The sequence below is a fragment of the Anopheles bellator genome, chromosome 1 (genome assembly GCF_943735745.2).
Source record: "Anopheles bellator chromosome 1, idAnoBellAS_SP24_06.2, whole genome shotgun sequence".
Lineage (NCBI taxonomy): Eukaryota > Metazoa > Arthropoda > Insecta > Diptera > Culicidae > Anopheles > Anopheles bellator.
In genome coordinates, this window is record NC_071285.1 from 14,923,304 (window position 1) to 14,946,071 (window position 22,768).

Below are 22,768 nucleotides of genomic sequence, written 5' to 3' on the forward strand. Positions count from 1 at the left end.
GTGTTCTGCGAGCACAAGTAGTACGTTTTGCAGTCCAATGAAGCCGGATTCGGGTATCGTCCCCCGGCTGTGCACTGAAATTCGGCCCCATTTTCCGTGGTAGAAGATGGCATCTCAGTCGTTTGTTCTTCCGTGCCTCCATTCACTGGACAAACGTAGGAGTCTGCTGAGACACATTTGAGTTCTTCGAATGAAAACAGACTTGAGGATGGGCATTGCGATAGCAGCGCTATGAGGTTGCCCTGCGTATTCAACGTGCACACATAATAGGTCGTACAGTCCACTGTATTATAGTCCGGGAGGCGTCCTGCCGTTTCGCAGACCACATCTCTTGCCACCTTGGATCCCGTCGCACTTATATTCGGTATCGCGTGTAACAGTATCACAACTGCAATAGCTAGCCTATGCATCATAAAGACGCCCTACAGTCGTGCTGTCTCTCGTAATGTTCGCGGTACCCGTTCTCGAATCGCACTGAGCCGGGCCGATCATATGGAGTGTAGTTTTATAGGGATATCAGTTTTACAACACCTAGAGCCATAAACTGGGATAATTCGAAGAACCTGGTGGAACCTGGAGGAGGAGAATCTGTTCCCTAGTTTCAGTCCCGGCACACGGTGTGTTTCATTCCACACGGAACGCCGTCTGATAAGTGAAAGTAATAAAATGATACTCGGTCGATTTAGCAACAACGCGCGGCGCGGCAACGTTGGGAGCTTGAAAAACAGCATGCGACCGCCATATAGAGCAATTTCATTAATCTCTTTCCTTCCTAGTGTGTATTTCCTGTTATTTTTTGAGCACAACTTTTTCCGGCGGAGAGTGGTCGGAAATGGCAATAGTGGACATTTGATGACGCACCAGTGTGTACCGTTTGGGGTAATTCAGTGCTTGAAGCCACAGGTTGGGAACGGTGCAACCGAAGTCTATGCCTGTTCAGCCGCAGCTTCATAACTGCTGCAAAACCCTAGCCGAACTGACCCATTTTGTTTCCTATCAATGGGTTGCCTATCTCAACGCTTGTGGGACAATGTGGGGAATGTTAAGGTATACCTCATCTTATCAATCCTAATTTTGGGATCATCGATTAGTTATCTCTACGGCACTTCCGGAGATTTGGCGACTCAAATGTGTGTCGTTTATGGTTTGGATTGAGGAAACAGATGTGGACATATCTCGCAAGTCCAGACCCGGAGTCAAAATGAATTGAAATATGTGTTTGTCGTTAATTAAATCTCCTTCAGGATAAGTTCCCTTCAATCGAACAATCTCTGGCAGTACCGCCAAGCAACATAACTAAACTTTTCTTACAAAATGAATGCAAGAAGGTTACAAAACGGTATTTACATAACGAACGTAATGACGTTTTGTGATTGGATTGTCGATGTTCTGAGTTTCAAGCCAACATCCGTTTCGAGTGGCACGCGGCAGAAGAGTATTACGTTCCGCTACTCTAGTAGTAGTGGCGTACCTGTGACTCTAATTAGGCGGAAACAAACTAATTGAATAATCTTGACAGAAAATCAGCACCAGAATCTTATAGAAGGCTCAGTTGCTGTCTGCGCTCTGTGCACCCTTCACGCGAGCAACTTGTTTCTTCACCGAAGCCGCTCGGCCGCTCGAGCTGCGGACGGTATTTTCTGTTAGTTTGTCAATTATAGAGCTAATTAAAATTTCCTTTTCTTCCCTGTTCAGCAGTGAGTACCCGTGGTATCAATGGCGACCACTTGTTGTCGGTTTGTTAACGAGGTACTTGGCAGCGCAATCCTGCGATCGTGTGTCCTACGGTTCGGGCCTATCTTTACTGTTCCTTGTTCTAACCCAATGTCAAACGCGGTACGTATTTTAGTAAAATGATTGAAAAATACAAACATTGTCAATTTGATGTACATAAATTACCCTTTTTTAAACAAATATTTTTTCCCGTACCAACAAACCTAGGCTTCACGGCGATCGCGGAAGATCCCGCACAGCAGAGACGTAGTCAGATAATGGTATTCAAATTGAACCATAATCGATACACTCGAGCAACTGAGTCGGAATATGAGCAACAAACTCTCCACTGCAGCTGAAGAATCATTCGTGAAAGGAGTCCAGAGTGCCCCGGTCCGAGCCTGGTGCAGTGGCGAAGGCGGCTGACGGTGGCGCCGTCAAGAATGGATGGTTCGGCGAAACGTTGCAGCAAAAATCAATTTGCATACTCGGCGGAGCGTGCACATTCCGTTCGACGTTCGTCCGCTTTCTGGATCGCAATGTGGAACTTTCTTGGCCACCGCTTGTGCGAGCGGAGTGTTTTGAATTTTTGTGGCACTTTTCGCATGTTTTCGCAAGCCGAAAACGCTGAACGGTCGAAATGGACCATGGGACGAAAAAGGCGATGGAAACTCCAGGGCGCCGTGTTTGTCAAAGAAACGCCAACACAAGGGTTGATGAATTATTTATGCTGCGCTACGGCATGGAACCGCTCAAGTGTGGAATAGAAATTGATTAGATTGCCCGCTGGAAACTTTTGCCACAAATCTGTGAGCTACGTGTGACGTAAACCGTATGGGATGGGAATGGTCCTCCAGCGCCAACCAGCGGACCTTCGGGCCACCTCTAGCGCACACATCAAAGTTTCAATCATTCACGTCGCCCATTGTTTCTCATGCCATTCAAAAACCGCCCACCGGAACTAATGCCGCAGCAGGAAGTGCATACTGATGCTCATGAATAAACCTCGCACACAGTTCGGTACTTCGGTTCACCCTCCATTAGTTGTGGCGCGCCGTGTTTTAATAGTTCATCGATCATCGGCGGCAATCAGTTAAGGGGTTATTATGGTGCGCCCTACGCAACGATCGGCCCTCGTTGGCGATCGAATTGTTTAATTTAATTTGGTTCCATTTTGTCGGGTCACTGACTCAGTCAATTCTAAAATGCTGGCAACCGGTGTCAGCACCGGACACCATCGGATACTAGACACTAATTGGCACACAACTTGCCCCCATGAGGAGCACTGGGCCGTGAATCAACCTCAGGATGTGCACACGCAATGGCACTATTGTGGTGTCGGTGGTTTTGCGACTGCAACCTGCCAGAAACGTAGTCGATGAAGTCTTCCAGAAAGCACACATACATACGCCGCAAGCGAGTGAGTGTATGTGTGTAACGACCCACGTGGGCTCGAGCGGGGATTCGGTGGAAAGCTGTAGCGACCAGTCCATGTGGAGCTCACAGCGAGAAGTCCTTTTGTCGCAGGGCCGTCGTGGCCGTAGGACCACCATCCGACCTGGAAAGCCGCATCATGGATACAAAACCACTGCCACCGAGGAAGTGTGGCACTCGAGCAAACGGTGAAAGGTCAAACTCTTGCACACCGAAACGTTGCCCATTTTTAACCCCTCAGTACCCAGGGCACTGGCAGGGCACTAACCTCAGCCACTGTCAGATTTACTGACTAAGCGGCGCCGATGAAATTTTCATACACGATTCCAACGCATTGCAGGACAGAGGAGGTTCTCTGCTAGTCCTGCGGTCTGACTGCATCGATAGTGGAAAGGATGTACCTTCGAGACTTGCCTAAGCTACCAACCTCACCAGGAAGGCAGAGAATTCCGTGAGCGTAGAAGCAACTTATTTTTCAAATACTTCCGGCGGAACAATGTCTTCCGCATCGTTCGATCACTCCACCGGGGTCAGTGAGGCTATTAGAACTAGCGTAAACAATCCTCTGGGGGAGAAAACTTGGTGGCAATCTCCGTAAGTGGCCTCGGTGTCTTGACCCCGGAGTGATCCGGATGCATCCTTCAAACTTTCCGACAAACTCCGATTGAACGAATAGTTTAATCGAGTCTCTGGCCACTTGAGTAGTGGCCAGTGGTGGGGAAATATGTTTATCTGGTGCTCGACAGCATCCCAATGCTGCCCAGCGTTGTGTTCATAAAGTTTCGGGCGTAGAGAACTGAAGATAGTTATCCATCTTACAGCGAACATCCGACGGCGGTGCTGGTACGGTGCTGATCGAATTATGGCAATGAGATGCAGTAGATTGGCCGTCACCCAAAAAGAAACAAACGGCGAAAGAAAAACATGCATCACTGCTCGATGAAGCATAAAACATCATCTCCCTTCCTGACAGCGGGATGCGGAACCGCGGCGTAGATTCACACAGAACTGAAAACTTTTGAGCTCGTAAAAGCGCTCCACCGCGCGTGGTGTGCGGAAGGACAACACCGGGCGGAAAGCGGAGGAAAACTTTCACCAACCTACACACAATACCTCATACAGCCGCCAGAAGCAGGCACACAATGGAACTCAATCAAGAAACAAATCGAATCCCTGCCGCCGCGGTGTTCCGGACCCGAAGCCGGAACAGGAGACGTTTCCGGGAAACCGCCGGCTTGCGAGGTGAGGAGGAGTGCTCCTGAACCAATCCTTTCGGCCAATCAATGCCAATTGAATGCTGTAAAGCTTGAAACACATGAAGTTGCGGTACGGTATTTCTTTGGAATAAATCTCGGAATGGATCAGTGGCAAATACAAGAACCTCTTCACGGCGCGGCGGCGCGCAGGATTGTAGACCGCCCGAACGGGGGTGGTGAAATCATATTTGCAAATTGCATAAACGAGCATCATTCCCGTTTCCGGCTCTACGTCCGGCTTCGATGCATCAGCAAGCTTACAGCGCAAAGCAGGAGCCACTTGGCAAATCATCTCGTACCCTGCCTGGCGTGGAGTTCCACTCGACGCCATTATCCTGGCTAAGAAAACTGGCACCTCGCACCCCATGTGTTCGGATCGCGTGCCTCATTGGTATGCAGTGGCACCGCCGGTTGTTACAATAGGTGAATTGCCATTAAATGTTGATTGTGTAAATCAGAATCCCATTTTCCGGAACCAAACGTTCCTGAAACTACACTTCAATTCCCTGCCAGAGTCATTAGACCAGGCTCTCTAGTGCATCCGTTTGGAAGGCGTACTGGTACTGGATCTGTTGCCACTACGGTGAACTACTTGGTGGACCTAGGGTGTGAGAGGTGCTGACCTAGTGCCAGCGAGCACTAGGGATGATGCACTGCATGGAGTGGAAGAAGCGTGAGTAAACGGACACGGAGACACACACCTATCCAAGACCTAATGCCTTTCTAGGAACTCCGGGTTACGGGTTTCGGAATAAGGATTGGAGTGTTGTTTAGCAGCGCACCGGTTGCGTTCTTGCGGCACATTCACAAAGCAAGCACTACGCCAGCTAAGGTGTTAGCGATATAGTTAAGCGCAGCTGCAGGTCCATTTTCCTTGCGCTTGGGGTCCCATAAGCTCACTGCTCTCGTGCGTATATATTGTATACTGGAGTTGTCTAGACCGAAAGACAGCACTTAAACACTACAAGCTACTGCTCAGGTACACCACTAGCGTCAAGAGGCGATAAGGGCTGTATTTTCGCCTTTTTTGGGCAAGGATTTTTTTGGCATTTAATGACATTTAGTGACTGTGACGATTCCATTCGCTATTCGCTACAAGCCTAAACGAGGGACTATCCTCACACACAACATTGATGGCGCTGTTCGGAAAAGTTTATCATTGTGAACTTGTGAATTACTCTCCTAATGCGTGAAGAACTACAACGAAACATGATACTTCCAAACGCGTGAGTGGTCCCGGGATTTGCATCGGAGTCGAGTAGATTTGTGGCGCTAAATTTGGTGTAAGTGTTTTTGTGTCTGTTTGCTTGTGTTACATCAATTTTGTTGCACACGCAATCAATCGCTCTACGGCACATCTATGTTACTGGCTCGATAACGAAACACAAGGGAGACAAATACGGAACATAAAACCACAGCAAAACCGTGTGTACATAACTACCGATAGGTTTTAATTTATTTTGAATACAAACCATAAGAACGGAGCAGCAGCGCTGAAACACACGTGTTTTGTTTTTGTGGATGGGCTCGAAACATAAATAAACACACGTCACACACGTGAACATAAAAACTACCAAAGGTCCAGTCCGAGACGAACACAAAGATGGAACCAAACTAAACACAAACCAAAAAAAAACTATAAAGAAATACTTACTAAAGGTTTTGGTATCAATTGCACTATTGTTCTGCCCTGTATGTGTGCGAAATGAAGAAAGTTAGCATATTACTTCGAATTCAATGTCTGTGAGTGTTTCAATGTACGATGGTCTACGGAATGGCAACGAACAGGACTAACACCATGTGTGGAGATTATCAACTAGGCCCATGTTACCCGGTTCCCCGTACGCAGGCGTCGTTGTCTTGTCTTCGATCATTACCTTTACCAAGATCGAGTTCTTTTTGTTCACGAAATAAAGAATCGTAACTAAAAATACCGCCAGACCAGACTTTGCAGACGGAACGCGGGTTCTCCGAATATCTCCACAGGGGTTTTACGGCGAAAAACACGCCACAATTCAGAACCCGCAAAACTGGAAACCGAGGAACATGTCCTTGAGAAGGGGTTGGGCGGTCGGAAGACACAATTGCACAAAATGGCGCATCCAACTGGGAACACGGATAAGCACGGTGCCTCCCGTCGAGCGGCACCAGCATCATGAAGCGCCTTTGCTCGGGCGAAAACGACTAGCGAAAACACACAATTACCAAACCACACGATGGAAACGCCTCAAAAAAGATGGTCGTTTGCGAAACCGAAACCCACATCCGCGCGTTGTTACGATGCACAAAGAAACGCGGTTCGTTGTTGTGTGTTGGAGAAAAAATCCGACCGAAATCTACCAAGATATGAAGCTACACACGAGTAAACAGTGAACGAGCTAATACGGTAAAAAGCACACAACCGGAGTAAAGTGTAAAGTGAAAAACGGAAACAATCGGTAGATTCGCAGACAAACATGGAACCGGAAGCGAAACGGCGGGTTTCGTATGGTCCGTGAGCTAAGACGGTAACCAAATGTTTCAACTTTAGTAACAGCTAGCGCGAGCGAAAGTCAAACATAAAATTATGATGTACAAAACCATGAACACTCATGAAAACAGAGGAATCCTTCTTTGACCGTTCAAAAGAATTAAAAGAGCGAGAAAAGCGAAAAAGTAAAGTTTTGCACCACAATCCAAGTGAAAATGAGAAAAAAGTAGCACCCGTTCCGAGAGTGAGTAAAAATGTAGAAAAGTATGAAAAATGCACAAACACACAAACAGACACACATGTATGGACAGCGAAAGAGTAAACACATAGATTACGATACGGCGCACACAATGGACGAAGAGCACAATCAAAAAAATGGAACCAGAAAATAGTTTCGGAAAAACGTTAAAGAGTGAAACTATCCGCCGAGGCCATCGCCGGCGGCTCTGTAACGTCGAACCAGCTGGAAAGCTAACCAATGATAGAGTGAGAAAGAAACATATAGGAAGAGGAGGGAACGGGGGATATGCACCGCAGCTGCACCGCGGGAGCGCAAGCGGAAAAACTGTCAACCTTCATTGTGGGCCCCGGATGTTAAATGCTGATGTGCGGATGGAGTGGAAAATGAAGCTTCGAACGGAATGCGGGTTTTTTCTTCCCCCGTCCGGTCGGTTATGTGTTCGTGAAGTGCATCTTGCGAGTGTATGCGTGTGTGTCTGCTGGGAGCCTGGTACGTTGGCCGCGTGCTTGAAAGGACAGCCGATCCTCTCCAAACGACCCTCCGAAAGACCCGTCAAGAAGCGGACGGGTTTATGAGTGGCTCCCACTTTGTCGGTCCCACTCTCTCTGTGTGTGCTTTATGTCTGTGTTGCGACAAAGGTCGAGTGTATGTGTCGGTATTGCTTCCGCTGCAGCCACTGCAAGGGTTGCATCGCGTCACCGGCGCCCGTAACGAAGTCATCCTGCACCACTTGAGGTTGAGAAATCAATTTCTCGGAAATCGACTGTCAACACATACGTCGTCAGTGCCGTTGTCGAAAAACGGTGGACGGGAACGGGGCAGGCGACTCGTGTTTATACGACAGTCATGTTGAGCGGTGTCAATGTGAGGGAATTCGAACTCTGGAGAAGTCAACCGGTACGAGAAAGAAAAGACGACCGATGCAAGATGAAGGCGATCAACGAAAACGTGAACAATGAAGTGGTTAAAATAAAGTGATGAAAGCGAAGTGGTGAAAATGGTCGAAATACTTAGATACACGTAGATTCGGAAAAACAGCGAACAAGTTAAACAACAAACAAACCGGAACAAGAAAGTTGGTGATCGATTGAAAAACGAGGTGATTAGAAGAGCGAAACAGAGAGAGAGAGAGAGAGAGAGAGAGAGAGAGAGAGAGAGAGAGAGCGAAACATTGGACAGAGAGTAAAACGGGAACAGAAAGAAGCGAAACGCGAAACTGACGTCCACGTGAAGAAACGGAGAACCGACAGTGAGGGCAGGGTGATAAACGAATCGAACGGAAGCCGAAAAAACCGAAACAAACCGAAACCGAAGCCCGCGCTGTGCACGTACCTGCTGCCTCCGACGGATCCGCTTCCGGGCGGCGAGGAATATTCGCCAGTACAGGAACAGGATGACCAGCAGCGGCACGTAGAAGCTGGACGCGGTCGCAAAGATCTGGTAGCCGACGTCCTGCGACACGATGCACTGCAGGTCCTGGTAGACGCGTGCCTCCCACTCCGGGTCCTTCCAGCCGAGCAGGGGCGCGATCGAGACCAGCACCGACAGCGTCCAGATGATGATGATCATGTAGCCGATCCGCCGTGCCGTCCGCTGGTGCGCGTAATCGATGTCCGTCACTGCCCAGTACCTGCCGGCGAAGGAGTGTCAAGACCAAAAGAAGTACATTTACCAGATTGTTTCCTTGAGATTTGGACTGTTTAAAAAACATCAAATGTTTATAACATTGAAAGGAAAATTTCTATTTTAGTCAAACTATGCGCTAGCTATACATTTCTCCTATCTCTCTGCTAAATCGGGGATTCCCAGACGGAAGAATTCTTCGTCTTTTTAAGTAATCTAATTAGTCATCCAATTTAGACTTCCACGTAGGAAACGAACTGCTGCTCAGCCAATACGTGTCCCATCGATGAAAAATAATGATATTCAAGAACGTACAAGAGAAACGGCATTTTGGTCGTTTTTCGATCAATGCATGGTTCAAATTGATCATTCGTGGTCAATAGCGATCTGAATTAAGGTTTTAGGAGCTTGGGTTACACCACACCTTTCTGTCCCATCAGAAAGTCCTTTTTTTGGAGTCTTCCGCGATCTTCGAAAAACAAGCTTCGACAATCATTTGATGCAATTCTGTGACAGTTTTCTTCAACAGCTAGCAGAAAAATATGGTCTAAACCTTTCAAAGATCGGTTGCAAATTGATTTGATTTTTTTTTCGACCTGAACTCATTTACGTGTTGTCAAAACAAAGCAATGATGAATGAACAGCAAAACGGTAAAGTCCACATCGGCATGTAGAGCCATCTTTTTAACAGTCCGAATTTCAAGGAAACGACCTGGTATTACCTCAAAAATCAATTAATGTTGGCAAATTATCCCATCCCACGTTACGGTGACGGTGACGTTGTGCTATCCTCTCTCTGGCAATTCTGGCCAGCGATACCATGGCCAGCAGCATCTGTCCGCAGGAGGTACCCACTGCCTCGCATTCGTCCTGCGAAGGTTCGTCCCGCGCGGCGGGGTTCGTGGCATAGTAGGAATGGCGACACAGACACTCACAATACGTGCACGTGAAATTTGCATTTAAATTGAATGCAGTGCACGATATTTTACATACCGAAGCTGCAGCAGCCTGCAACGCCGAACGACGACTGGCCACAGCTGGGGGCTACTACAGATGGCAGGCTGGCTGGCAAAGTGGGTCGAACGCTGCCATTGACAGTCTCATACGTGTGTGCCACTCGAGCACTGTCCACATTCTCTCCGTCTGCCGATGTTTTGACTTGAGCAATAGTTAGGCGTAACAAAAGAGCGTTAACAAGCTGCGTGAACCGAAGTTCGCGAAGTTTCGGCCACTCAGTGAAGGTGTTTTGCTTCGCAATTGGAAGAAGTTCCTTTTCGGAGTTTTCCTTCGGACAGAGCGATATACTTGTCGGAGTCTTTTGAGAACTCAAGCAGGGAATTTTATGTGTAAAAGTTGAATCCATTGCCGGGATGATCGCCGTTGTGCTGCCGACTCACAATCCTGGAGGCCAGCCCTGCTTCTAGGAGGAGTCCACGAGTTCCTGGGAACTCGTGCACCGTCGATGCTGCTGCCGATGCCGGGGGGGCTTACTGTGATAACGCTTCCTCCGCAGAGTACCATGCGCGAACCCATAAATATGGATTTGATAAATTATTTTGCAACTTGGCGCGAGCAACCCACCGGATGCACATGCATCCGTGCCATGCACCTCTGCCACGACGGCGGCGGCGGGAAATGTTTATCCTTTGGCATAATCTGTCGTACGTGCCGGGGACCTGCAACGGCGCCTGGGTCTGTGATTTCTGCAGGGTTTTCTTTTGGGGCGGCGCATCCTGACGCAGTGGCGCATGCTGCCGCCTAAAAGGGCTTTCGGAGCAGGGTAAATGTTTGCACACAGCACAGCACCAAGCGGTGCAAATTGCGGTGCATGGCCCCGAAACAGCAGTACGGACCACCGTAAATTGCTGAAAATGAATGTGCACTTTCGGTGGACCGGCTGATCCCGATTAAACCCGGGAGTAGCAACATGTATTCAGGGAGAAACCTCCAACCGGGGTGTGATTTGGAAGGTAGCCGAGCATCCAATTGCTCGGTGGTGGCCAATCGATGTAAAACTTCCCTAACGTTGCGGCTTCATTTTCCCGCCGAAGAAGGGCTTTTGGGGGGGTGCATAAAATGTGCATCATCATCAGCGATGCACGCGTCGCGGTTGATTATGCATTTCGGGAGCCTTGCAGCTATAATGACACTCTTCCCGCGCGCGTCGGTGGCAATCGTAGTAAATATGCGGACGCGAACAATGGCGCACTTTGTGGGCATCTTTTCCGGGCCATTCACACAGAAAAATACCACGACGGTGGTGGCATCCATCAACCGTTGTTGCGTTGCATCGTGGGAAAATTACGTAGTAATTGAAATGGACCACAATTGCACCGCCAAGTGGAACCTGATTGTAGTTAATGGTCCATTGCAGAAAGAGAACTTTATCGTGGTCTTTGTGGCAACTCGACGCTATCCTGAAACCGTACCACCTACAGACGAATGCAGCTTCGGACATTATGGGTTGTCTAAATTTAAATGAAAAAATCATCAAGCTTGAGTGGGGCACACTTTTGCCCTGGATTCGCGAATGAGATGATTCAAGATGTCCTGCTTTTATGATGTAAAAATAATTTCCTGCCGAGCGCTGCTCACTCGGCGCTTGAATGGTGCCTGGCGCTCCGTGTCTTATGCTTGCCGGCGGTCATTAGCGCTGGCGCTAAGATGTGCCTTTAACATCATAATCCTGGCCGTGCACGCGAAGATCCCGAGAGGAGCCCGCCTAACGATCCGTGGCACAATCTGTGTCCGCCATGGACGACGGACGATGCGCCCCAGAACAGAAGCCACCCATTATGCTGACGGTGCCGGTGCTATGTGCCGTGCGCTTTATGATGCCAGAGCAATCAAATTATCTTCCCGCGCGTAAGATAAAAGCTTTTTTTTGGCCCACCCCGCTTAAAACAGTGATTAATTGTATCTGCCGCGGTGGACCCACGACATCCCAACTATCCGCTGCAATATGCTGCCGGAGTTCCACACCGCGACCTTCTGTATCAGTTGACTTTTGCCAGTGGACGAAAAAAAGCCCCACCCGGGGCGTAAACGACGTTTTTGAGGACCATCTTCGTCTAATGGGTTTTCCGGTGTGTGCGGTTCCGTTCTGTTGCGTAGTTTTCCGTCGAGCACTCCGTGTGACCGGCCATTCTTTTGCAAGCGCGCTAATGCAATGACGGAACTCTCGCCGGAAGCCAACCATGACCATTTTCCCGTGGCCGAGGGGTTGAAGATGTGGGCCTAGTGTTAGTGGTGGCCTTTTTGGCATGTGGACCGCACGGTGGTCACACGAAAGAAAGCTGTCACACGGCACTAAGTGGTAAGATTAAGAAATAGCGTGCCTCTCGTGGCAAAGAATTATGTTTCTCGGCACCCATTCTTATTCCGGTTCTTCGGAGTGGCCCCCGGGGGCCGTATGCCCGATGTATAATGCATGCATCTGGGAAACGAAAAGGATGGCCCACCATTTGGACCATATGGCTACGGAGTATGTCTAGCAAATATACCCTTTGGCTTGGCATTTTCCTTGGCCGAAACTCCGACCGTGTACGAAAGAGTGCCTGCCTCGGGCGAATCCTTTTGTTGCGTCTGAATATGTTACGAAATTGGACCCTAAACTTTCAACCCGAACATGTGTCGTTGGCCATTGAATACACTTGCATCGGCCGGTCCCAAGAACGGCACGAGGCACTTCTTCGGCTGGGTTCCCGGGGCTTCCGGCCAGTTGGCCAACCATCTCGACCCAAGCAACATTGACAGTCAGCTGCTGCTATCAGTTATTTTTAATGAAATCGGTCACCGGGGCTGGCAATGGTGCCGGCGTTTCCGGTACGGCCTCGTCGCTGAAGTTAATCAGATTAGCCGAACACCGTGCATGGCACACAAAGTTTGGGTGTAAAAGTTTCTTTTCTTAGATACTTTTTCGTTTCGTTTCCTTTCGGGCGATTCGTTGTGAGACACTTCGTGCAGCGGGGCGTGAATACAAATGAAAGGCTCTAATGCGCTACTCGGACGGATCCCGACTCCGTATCGGGTTCGAATCGGGCTCAATATCGCACGGGTCTTAAGTCCTTGCTGGGGAGAAAAGTTCAACGTTGGGTGGGTTCGTTGAATTATTTCAGTTTTTATTGAAAACTTGTTGAAGTTTTCGGAATAATAATAAGCATTGTGAACAGTCACTCTAAACAACAGTCAACAGCTTCTTCATCAAAAATGCCATTTCTTGGATCACGGGGTTGTGTTCTGCAAGTCAAATGCATGCTATGCTTTCATTTATTCCAATTACCCTTTCTGTCGTGTGCCAATTTCGTCACATTGCACATTTATGCAAACATTTCCAACACAATTTCCACTTGATTAACTTGTACACATTTTCTAAAGTAAACGTATGGTAAAGCGAAACCAAGCCAATCCCGAGAAAACCCTGGACAATCTGGTGGGGTATAAATATAGGGTGTCCAAACAAGCGTTCTTTTTTCATTTGGTTATAAAACAGAAATGGCTGAATATTTTTCAATGCTTAAACATTTATTAGAAAGGTTGATTCTTAATTTATTTTATGTAAAACAATTTTGGTCAAATGTTCACCACGATCGGTTTGGCAGTAGCTTTTTTGTTTGAACTATTTTTGAGTACATGTGTTGTGAATTGGCTCCTCTTGCACGATTTGAGGGGTTTTCCTAACCACAATACTGCTTATTAACATAGCCACAGAGGTGGAAATGAGCTTCAATGAAATGTGCTTTTGAGGAATGAGTTGACGACCTTGCACTTTGGAAATAAATTTATCATTTTCTGCAATCAAAATTGTATTTTTAACATAAATTTGAAGAATAAACCTTTCAAATAAATGCTTGAGCATCGAAAAATATTCAGTCGTTATTTTGTTATAAGCAAATGAAAAAAGAACGCTTGTTTGGACACCCTGTAGAAGCAGCAGATTTTCGTCCAAACGGCAACTTTCGGTTGATCCAATATCCTCAGCGATTTAATGACTCTACCCAAAACACAGTCGCGGTAACTCAAAGCGGTAATTCCGAGAATTGGACAGAATGATGTGTTCAAAGCCAGCGAAAGCAGTTGCTAAAGTAACCACCTTCCGAACGGCGAAGTTAATAAAGCAGAAACTTGGTCACACAATGCAACTCATTTGCCTAATAACTTCTTGAGAACTCACTGCGTATATGTATGTGTGTGTTTAGCTGGTTCAATATCTTTCCCAAGCACGCCCGAGAACCCCCTTCGGCAATGGGCCGGTTCACGCCACCCATTGCAGCATATTCTACGCGACACATCAAAGCCCTTTCGTTGGATGCAGTTTATCGGGCGGTCTCGTTTTCGTTTGAACGACTCCACAAAGGAGCGTCCTCGCCGTGCTGGAGTCGACTCGTCCACGAGGTCTTTTGATTCGAAACTTGCTCGCCCCTCAGACGCCCTTCAGACGGTCGCCCATACGGTCGAGGGGATGTCTCTGAAGACACACCAGAAGTGGCGCCTCTCGACGGTGGCGGTCGTTTGAGAGTTAGTTTTGTAAAATGGTTTCCTTTAATTCACGGCACGGCACCCGGGCAGGCTTTTGCTTGCTGGCAAGGTCTGTGTGGCTGCAGATAGGAAAGAAAGGAGCACTGCTTGGTCCGGAAATGCTGCTCCGGGACCAGCGCACACGATAGATGAAGGGTTTCCTTCGGTATTGTGCCATCCCGGCCGTGGTCTTTTGTGTATCAATAGAAGCGAAAATAGGCTCAGCATGACGATGGCAAGCGAAGAACCCACTGTGGCATACCGTGGCCACGAGTACCGTACCTTCGGCAGGTGTTCTTGATCCTGCATATGTTAGCAAAATTCATTTTGGTAGCTGTCAATCTCCGATACGCTTGGGCGGCCCTGCTCCTCCTTGTCCCCATTCTCCCAAGGGTTCTAGCCGTTCTGCCCGGGATTGAAGATAATCTCCAGCGAGTTGCACGTTGCGCTCGCCTTCGGGCTGGGCCTGGGCGAAGCGGATCCTTGGAGCTTGTAGTTGAGGCAGAGCACATACATTGCATGACGAAGGGAAAAAGGGACAAGATATGAGGCATCCACTGGATGTGGATCCTATTGGGTGTGTTCGAGACGCCCGCTATAAGCCGGGCGAGTTGAGAATGGCTTCTGAAAAGGTTGAGGCAAAACTGTTGAAACCGGAAGCCGTCGGAATTGGGGCTGGCCGGCGGCTTTTCACGCTGTCTGCTGTACCATTTCAGGTTTTTATTTTGGGGTCCCATTACGTGCGGTGCATCGCAAGGAGGCGTACGTGCAGTGAAGAAAGGTGAATAGATTACATTTAAAAAGGACGATAATAAAAGACCGGATCCGGGACCGTGGGATCTTTCGTTGACGTTTTGCAGAAACCGCCGAAGTGAAGCGTTGCACCTCTGGTCCTCAGGTAATCGGAACGAAAGTTTAATCCGAGGCGAAGCACGAAAACAATCTCGTCGGGCCACCAACAGTCAACCTTACCCAGCAGTTTAGTCGAGCCGGAGCTGGTCCGTTCGGAATCGAATTACGACGAAAGGCACTTACCGATCCAGGGCGATGGCTACGAGATGCAGAATGGAAGCGGTGCAGCACAGGACGTCGCTCGAGGTCCACATGTCGCAGAGGTCCGCTCCGAGTCGCCACTCCTTCGACACCTCGTACACGGCCCCGAGCGGCATCACCAGGCAGGCAACAAGTAGGTCCGCCACGGCCAGCGACAGGATGAGGTGGTTCGCCACGCTCTGCAGGTTCCGCTCGAGTAGAATGGCCGCTATGACGAACACATTTCCTGCGAATGGACGAGAAGAATGCACAAAGAAGTCGGTCAACGAATGGAGAACGGAGGAAATTAGTGAGAAAGGGTGTGTGCACTTCTGGTTCTTGTTGCTCGCTGGCCTACTTCTTCTTGATATCCGACATCACAACCCCTGACCGGTCCTGACCACGCAGTAGAGACTTCATTTGCGATCAACCAGATTCCGCCAGTCTCATGACATGACCACCAGACCGGAACCTGGCGAGACATACACGCTGCACGGCAAAGAGATCTCGGATGGTGCGTGCAGCTCGCCGTCAATCATTCGCTAGCTTTCGGCGACTACCCGACAAGAGTTCTAATTTTTTCGGGGAAGGCCAACTACACAACCTCCAAAAGCCCGCCAGGTTTTACCTTACCAACCTGTGTACTTTAAAGTTTGAGTGACATTTCTCCGAAAAAGTTTTTTGTGCCCGTTTTGCAAAACTTTTTGTAAACAACCCATCGCTGCGGAAAAGTAATTACTGTTACGGTGGGATAGTTAAAACTCAATTCGGATACGAAACTGCTATCGAGAGCGGGCCGCGATCTTGAATCGCAGACATTTTACAGCATAATTATGTACGCTTTAACGAGGAAATCTCATCCCCTGGACCGATCGATATCGGACGGCAGCAGGTTCGGAATTTTTGTCACGTAGTCGACCGTCTTCTCGGTCGCCACGACTGTCACGGCGTCGACTTCAGGCCAGCAGCAGCGACCGGCACGGTGGTGGACCGTGTCCCAGGTCTACACGGTTCAACCCGAAATAGGTGAAACTAACGGCACCTCGCAGTCATTCGTTGAAGGGCCGGCCGGTCGGCTGGTGCGAGAAGCTTAGTGCGAAGTGCGGAGGGTGCGAAAATGATGTCCAAAATGGAGTTTTACTTTTTCTTGCGTTCCACCAAATCGCTTTGATCGATCGAACCCTCACTTCTCCCGGGAGGGGTGCGCGCGGGCAAATCCTTAACTTCCACGTCCAAAGTAAGCAGAAATCCGGGGTAAAAGTTTCTGCATCAGCTCGATTGGCTCAGCTTTTTTTTTGGTCCTCAGCGCACACGTTAATACCGAGCCGGATTAGGAGACGGTGGATCGGCCATCGGTGGCGGTGGTTGGGTCCTATCAGCACCAAGGTTTATCTTGCGGAGCGGTACAGAGAGTAAGAAGTTGGTTCCTCTTTTGCCGAAGCGGTCCTCGCATTGGGCTCGCTTGTCGAGAAAGTTGAGGAAGGCCCACGTTTTGGGTGCCCCGTGGCGAAGGAACCGAAACCTGGAACGTGACAAAATGGATTATCGTCCAAGGGCCACAAACCGTCCCCCGGACGAAGATCATGCCGCTGCCGCAGGGTTAACCTGCTGACTTTGGAGACAGCCGTCGGCCCGACCGAGAAGATGTTTGATGGATTTTATTCTAGTTTTTTATTCCCTTCGCTCCTTCCCGAGGAACCGTTCCGGCTTTGATACGCATACTTCTGGACCGGAAATGGTGATGCGTGCCTGGCATTCGGTTTACCGGCCGGCCGGCCGGCCAGACAGCCTCTCTTGGGCCAGCCTTCCACAAGTAAATATTTGGAATGGATGACCGGACAAACATCCCACGGCAGTGGCACAGCAGCATGACAGTTGAAGGGTGGACAAAACCAATCAAATCACTCTTATCGTTCTCGCCGCCCGGTGAGGATATTGTTGCCACCAATGGGAGCGGAAACGAGCCTTTGCATAGCAGCCATGGCAACAATTGAACTACTCAGAAGGGGCGGGCTTGCCATTCCGTGTCCTCCTTCAGGAAGGCACTTTTCGGACGGGTGACAAAAGCCAATAAAGGAATAAAATGTGCTCTTCAAATATGACAAACACCAACACCGGTGTGGGGCCATGTGTGGCAGATCACTCGCCGGGCTCGTTTGTTCCGTAATCTACCAATTCACGGTAACACGTGTGAGCCGGAAGACGATGCTAACGGTCGGTTGAGCTGTCAGCGAAAAGTGACAGCCGAATGACATAAACTTGTCCGTCAACGAGAGCATTATGTGTTTTTTTCTATTAAACAAGAGCAAACTTCTTTTCGCGAACGGCTGAACTCAACAACAACTCTTTCTCGGCGTCGGTTGAAGGGCGACTTATAATCGTTTACATAAACATCGGCGGTCGTCAGCGACTTTCGCCAACTTCGCCCACCGTCACTTGACAGTTGACACTTTCACTGATCAACCGATTTCTAGGCAAAACTTGACCGTGAATCGGTGAGAGGTAAGATCAACAGAAATCAATTTACTTTGTCAAACTATTGCCATATCACCAGAAGATCATTCCTACGGAGAATCCTAACCACAAACCGAAGGTCTTAAAGTTACGTTGGGTTTACCGACAAGAATCATGGCCAACAAAACGGTCACAATCCTTCCCACTACTGGCTACGTAAAGCCCTTTTCTGTGGTCTTCCGTTCGTTCAATTACACAAATATAATGACTGATTAAATAGTACATTAAACTTGGCACTGGTTTGTGGATCTTCATTTCCGGTCCCGGCCCGGTGGTATCGATTGGGGCTATCGAGGTGGCGGTGGCGCGGCCGGAGTGGAAAACTTTTAGCGGCCACATTGTAACTTTTCCAATATGCATCGCTTACGGCCGAAAGCACATTCTAAGTCTGCAAACGCCGGGTGGGCCACGGTGAAGTGAAACTTTCGGGAACCCATTAGAAGTACGGCCAGTGGCTGGTTGGGCCGTGCATCCGGTGCCAAAACCTGACGACAAGCCAAACTCGACGATCGTCGGTCGCATCCTTTGGCCATTTAGTAGCCCAACGTGTTCGGTCGACAATTATTTCCGACCAATCGGCGGGTTTCTTTTCGTCCCTTCCCTTCTAGACGAAACTCCTTTTCGCTCGCTTTGAATCGCTTGGCCTGCAAAGAGTCCGAAGCCGGAAAGAAATTGTGTGCGAAAATTCTTTATAATTAGTTTATTTGCTTGATAATAGCTTTAGTTGCCTCGGCCACTTGCGCCCGGGTTTCAGGACTGATGCCTTTTACGAGGAGAACCCTTGGACTCCTAAAAAGGAGCTTCCATTGAAATGGCTGCAACTAGGTGACCATTAGAGTTTCGTCAAAGTTTCCGCATCAACATGCTTTTACGATGAATTTAGGTACTTTTGTGTAATTTCATTTCAGTATGGAAGAAGCTTCTCTGAAATTTCTTACTGTAGTAAACTTGACATCCTTAGAAGAGATTCAATGTTCGGTACAAGTCATCCCCTTGAGTTGCTCAAGCGGTGAGATAGTTCTTCGCCAATCGAATTGACCATTCTATGGGCCAGGCAAAAGGGAAACAATGAATGTCCGAACAAGGCGTTTTCTTAGGAAGGTGACATTAATTGAAATGTGATGTACATTTTGACCTCGATCATTCTACGACCGCAATTACTAACACGTGACTGGTCGCTCATTTGTGATCGGGGGATTTCGCAGGCGTATTGAGTCCCCTCCGGAGGATGGCATAGCTAATTGCCGTAATTCGATTAGCAAAGAGGGATCCCCAAGGGGACAACGGCTGTCACGGTAAGCTGACAGCATCAGGTGTCCCGAGTGGCGGAGTTTGAAATGCGGCTGGAGCCCAGAGTCACTGGCCCGTTAACGGAGGCCCCCGGACAGTTAAGATGCCGGAGAAATTGTCCCGAAAGTTTTCCAATATTACCATCGATATTGACAAAAGTTTCCACTGTCACCGTTTGTTGATGGTGTAAATTTTTAATCACCTCACCGGTTGGGCACACGGTAATGTGCCTTTTGCTGGGGATGCAAAATGCGTACAAATGATCCATATTAAACGTTCGACGCTGCTCGCGATGTTGTATTAAAATTCTCACTGTGTTTTGCCATGGCACAAGCACAATCACCCCGGGCAAAACGGCTTGCTGATGCAGTGAAAGGGCTCAAGAGTTTTATCATTTGCGCTTCATCGACCCCACAAAAACAACCCCAAGGAGCAGTGCTATTTCTGGCGTCCCCACCAAAAACAAAGAAACCAGAAAATCACGGCCCAAAAGCATTAATAATTAGCTTAATTTTTAACCGAACCGAAGCAGCGGTGAAACCGGGTCCTGTACCGTTCTGCCACGGTTGTTGGAAACTTCAGGATAACTTTGTCGCCCCCTGAAGCGGACGCGCCTGGACCGCGTCACGGGCCACGCGGTGATCAACGTCATCATCGACGTAATTCGAAAATACAAAAAAAGCGTAGAAAAGCGTACTGAGCTCCCGCTAGGAACGGAACGGGTTGTCCGTCGGTCGACTTTCCGAAGATTCCATGGGATACCCTGTTACGTCATTGGCGTCCCAGGTTGCCAGCAAAGGTCTTTCCCGTTGCCCATTGTTTTGCCCTTCGTCACTCGAGGCGCAAGCGGAGCAAGTTATAATTGGAAAAGATAAACCGCAAAAACCCGCGGCGGAGAACCCGGTGAAAGCCTCACCTCGTAGCTCAAGTGGCCCAAGGAAAGGATGCGCAACGGCACGCGTCGTCTTGTGTCACGGCAAAAAATTAATTGCAAAAAGGACGTCAGGCGCGTCCCCGTGGTTTGGCCGCGCGTAAATCGGCGAAGGCGGCGGCCGGGCCTTTCCGGTTTCGCTGACGACACTTTCTCCCACACCGAAAAAGCGGGACACGCCGTAATTCAATTCAGTCGTGTTTTTCAACCCAACACAAAACCACACCAATGGGGGGGTGAATCTAAATTTAATTAGCCTTCCGCCCCGGAGTTGCTATTTTTGTAAAAACATTTCTGCACCACTCACCTACACGCCTACGGGAGCGCCACAGGAAGCAGTCCGACCACCCATGGACCGTGCCATTAGAGTCAGAGCGCGGGACGGGGTTCCATTAGGGGTGTCTTAAAATATCCTGCATACAAAACTTAATTCGATTCCCCAATAAACACACTTCCGGAACTGACGAATTAACCGGACCACAGGATGACATGAGCCATAAATTAAGGACAAAACAAAGACGGCAAGGACGTCACCATCGTGGTAGCCCCGGGTTAAAAAAAACACCCTATAATTATCCGAATCGGTCCCGGAAGGACACTTCGGAGTGAGCACCGGTTTGCCGCCCAATCCAATCGTATCACCACCCGTTAACGACTTCTCCGGATCCGGTTCACATTAAAACCGGATGTTGGCTGCGTTTGATGTGCTCTTGATTTGTTGTGTCGTGTCCGGTATCCGGGCACCGTGACACGTTTAACCGATTTGACAGTGCGACGCGGGACGATTTGATGGTCACAGCATAATACTCACGTCAGCGCGAACAAAAACTGATCCATAAAAGTCGATCAAATGGCACAGCACGGCTGGTAACAAGGACCAGGAAGCACTCGCCCAGCATTTGTGGCTGCCCGAAAATTACACGCCACACCCGATGCCAGGACGATGACCCGCCAGAAGGGCTGAATCGCGCTATCCTTTAACCTCCAAACCCGTGCCCCGTGGCCGTCGTCGGGCGTTGGGGCTGGGGCAACAAAATGGCCAACAAATCGGGACAACGGGACAGTGCAGCCAGCCAGCGCGAGCGCCAATAAGAGCGGCCGTTAAATTGTTTTTGTGTCGTAAACATACAGTCTAAGTCCAGCCTAGAAATCCAAAATTTTCCGGTCCTTCGGCGGGTGTTGGGTGGGCGACGGCGAACAAACTCCCCGAGCCATGTTTCGGGTGGGTGGAAATTGATTCCTTATCTGCCGCCGCGAGCCTCGTATTCGTGCGTGTTGTGATGAGCCAGCAGGAAACGGGCCGGCCACAAATCGGAAGAAGTCAAGGTTCAAGGTAACAAGGATCCCGCACAGCCAGTGGGCCAACATTCTTATCAGGTCTCGGTCTGGCCGCGGTTCTCTCGAGCATCGAACAATATTTATGTAATTACTTTTATCGCGAACATCAAAGTCGAGCGCAGGAAAACGGTTGGAAAATCGTCATCAGAGACGCGGAACATAAAACAGTGTTGCTTCGGAACTGAACGAAGTGGATGGACACGGCACAAAAAAAGCGGTGGAGCATTTTTTCGGAAGGAAAACTCACTTCATCCCCGGTAGCAATCAATCATGTGCGCGGCGGCGATAGTACGCGAAAAGCGTTGAAAAACGGGGTTTACAGGACACTTTTCCCGTTTTGCATAAATAATCTCCTTCGCGTGGCGAAAGCCGATGATTGGCCGCACACGCCGTGGCGGTTGATTAACTTCCAGTTAAATAAAGCGCGGAGAGACATTGTCGCACGGAAAACATGGCCGCGGCCGGAAAAGTATCCTCAGACCAAAGCGAAACCAGGGCACGGTTGCAAAACAATGGTTTTTATCGAACAGCATCAGACACGGGCGTGTGTAGCGAGGACCCACAGAGTGTGTAATTTATTATCCCCCAGGTGACAGTTAGTTTGACGAAGTCCGTTATCGGTGGCCAGCCTTCGCTAGCCTTCGGTCGGTCGGTCGGGGTAGGTTGTAACTTTTATGCCGCATATGCCCGGCGCCCCGATCCGCAAGGTGCGGTTTAATGATGATGAAGACGAATGTTTACGCTTGCGGGAGGACATGCACCGCTTCGCCTGGCCTGGCCGGCCTGGTTCTGCATAAATGTGACACCTGTTCCACCGACTGTTCCAAGGGAGGCTATATTTATCTCTTCACTCTCTCTCTCTCTCTCTCTCTCTCTCGCTCGCTCGCTCTCTAAGGCGAAGCACTGTGTCCTCTGCAGGATCGGTTGCAAGCACGCCCCACACCGGCAGCTTGTCATCGATCCTCGGCAGCCGGAGCGATGCGGCCGGGCTTTTATTTATTTATAATCCATCAACCCCATCCACAGCCCGGTCACGTCGTAGGATTTGCCACGCCAGGATTCGAGCGCCCCGGCAGCGGCAGGCAGGTTTTATGCTCGAACAGGACCCACAATCAATCTCCATAAACGCTCAACTACTTCCCTGGCCCGGCGGTGGGCCGCATGAAGGTCACCGTCCTCTTGAGGGCTCCTTCGAGGGTGTCGTAGGCTCACGATTGAATGTTCCGCCGAACGAACGCCGATTGTGGTCAATTATTGAGAGTGGTTTTTCCGCACATGCAGCTCCCTCTGTAGGGATAAAACACAGTGCAATTGTGAAGATGCCAAATTACCTTAAGTGGTTTTCAAATTGTTTCTCCACATGCTCCAGGGCTGGCTGGCCTCACTACCCATTCGCCCCACTGCGCTGC

At 49.2% G+C, this 22,768-nt stretch overlaps 1 protein-coding gene across 1 annotated transcript in view; it reads right to left on the reverse strand.

The window, feature by feature from the left end:
* Positions 1-22,768, reverse strand: part of LOC131215093 (5-hydroxytryptamine receptor-like) — a 35,126-nt gene that overhangs the window by 6,788 nt on the left and 5,570 nt on the right. Inside the window, exons 2-3 of the mRNA XM_058209471.1 lie at positions 15,290-15,533; positions 8,447-8,744 (exon numbers count right to left, since the gene is read on the reverse strand). Coding sequence (XP_058065454.1) covers positions 8,447-8,744; positions 15,290-15,533 — 542 coding nt within the window. The remainder of the gene's footprint in view (positions 1-8,446; positions 8,745-15,289; positions 15,534-22,768) is intronic.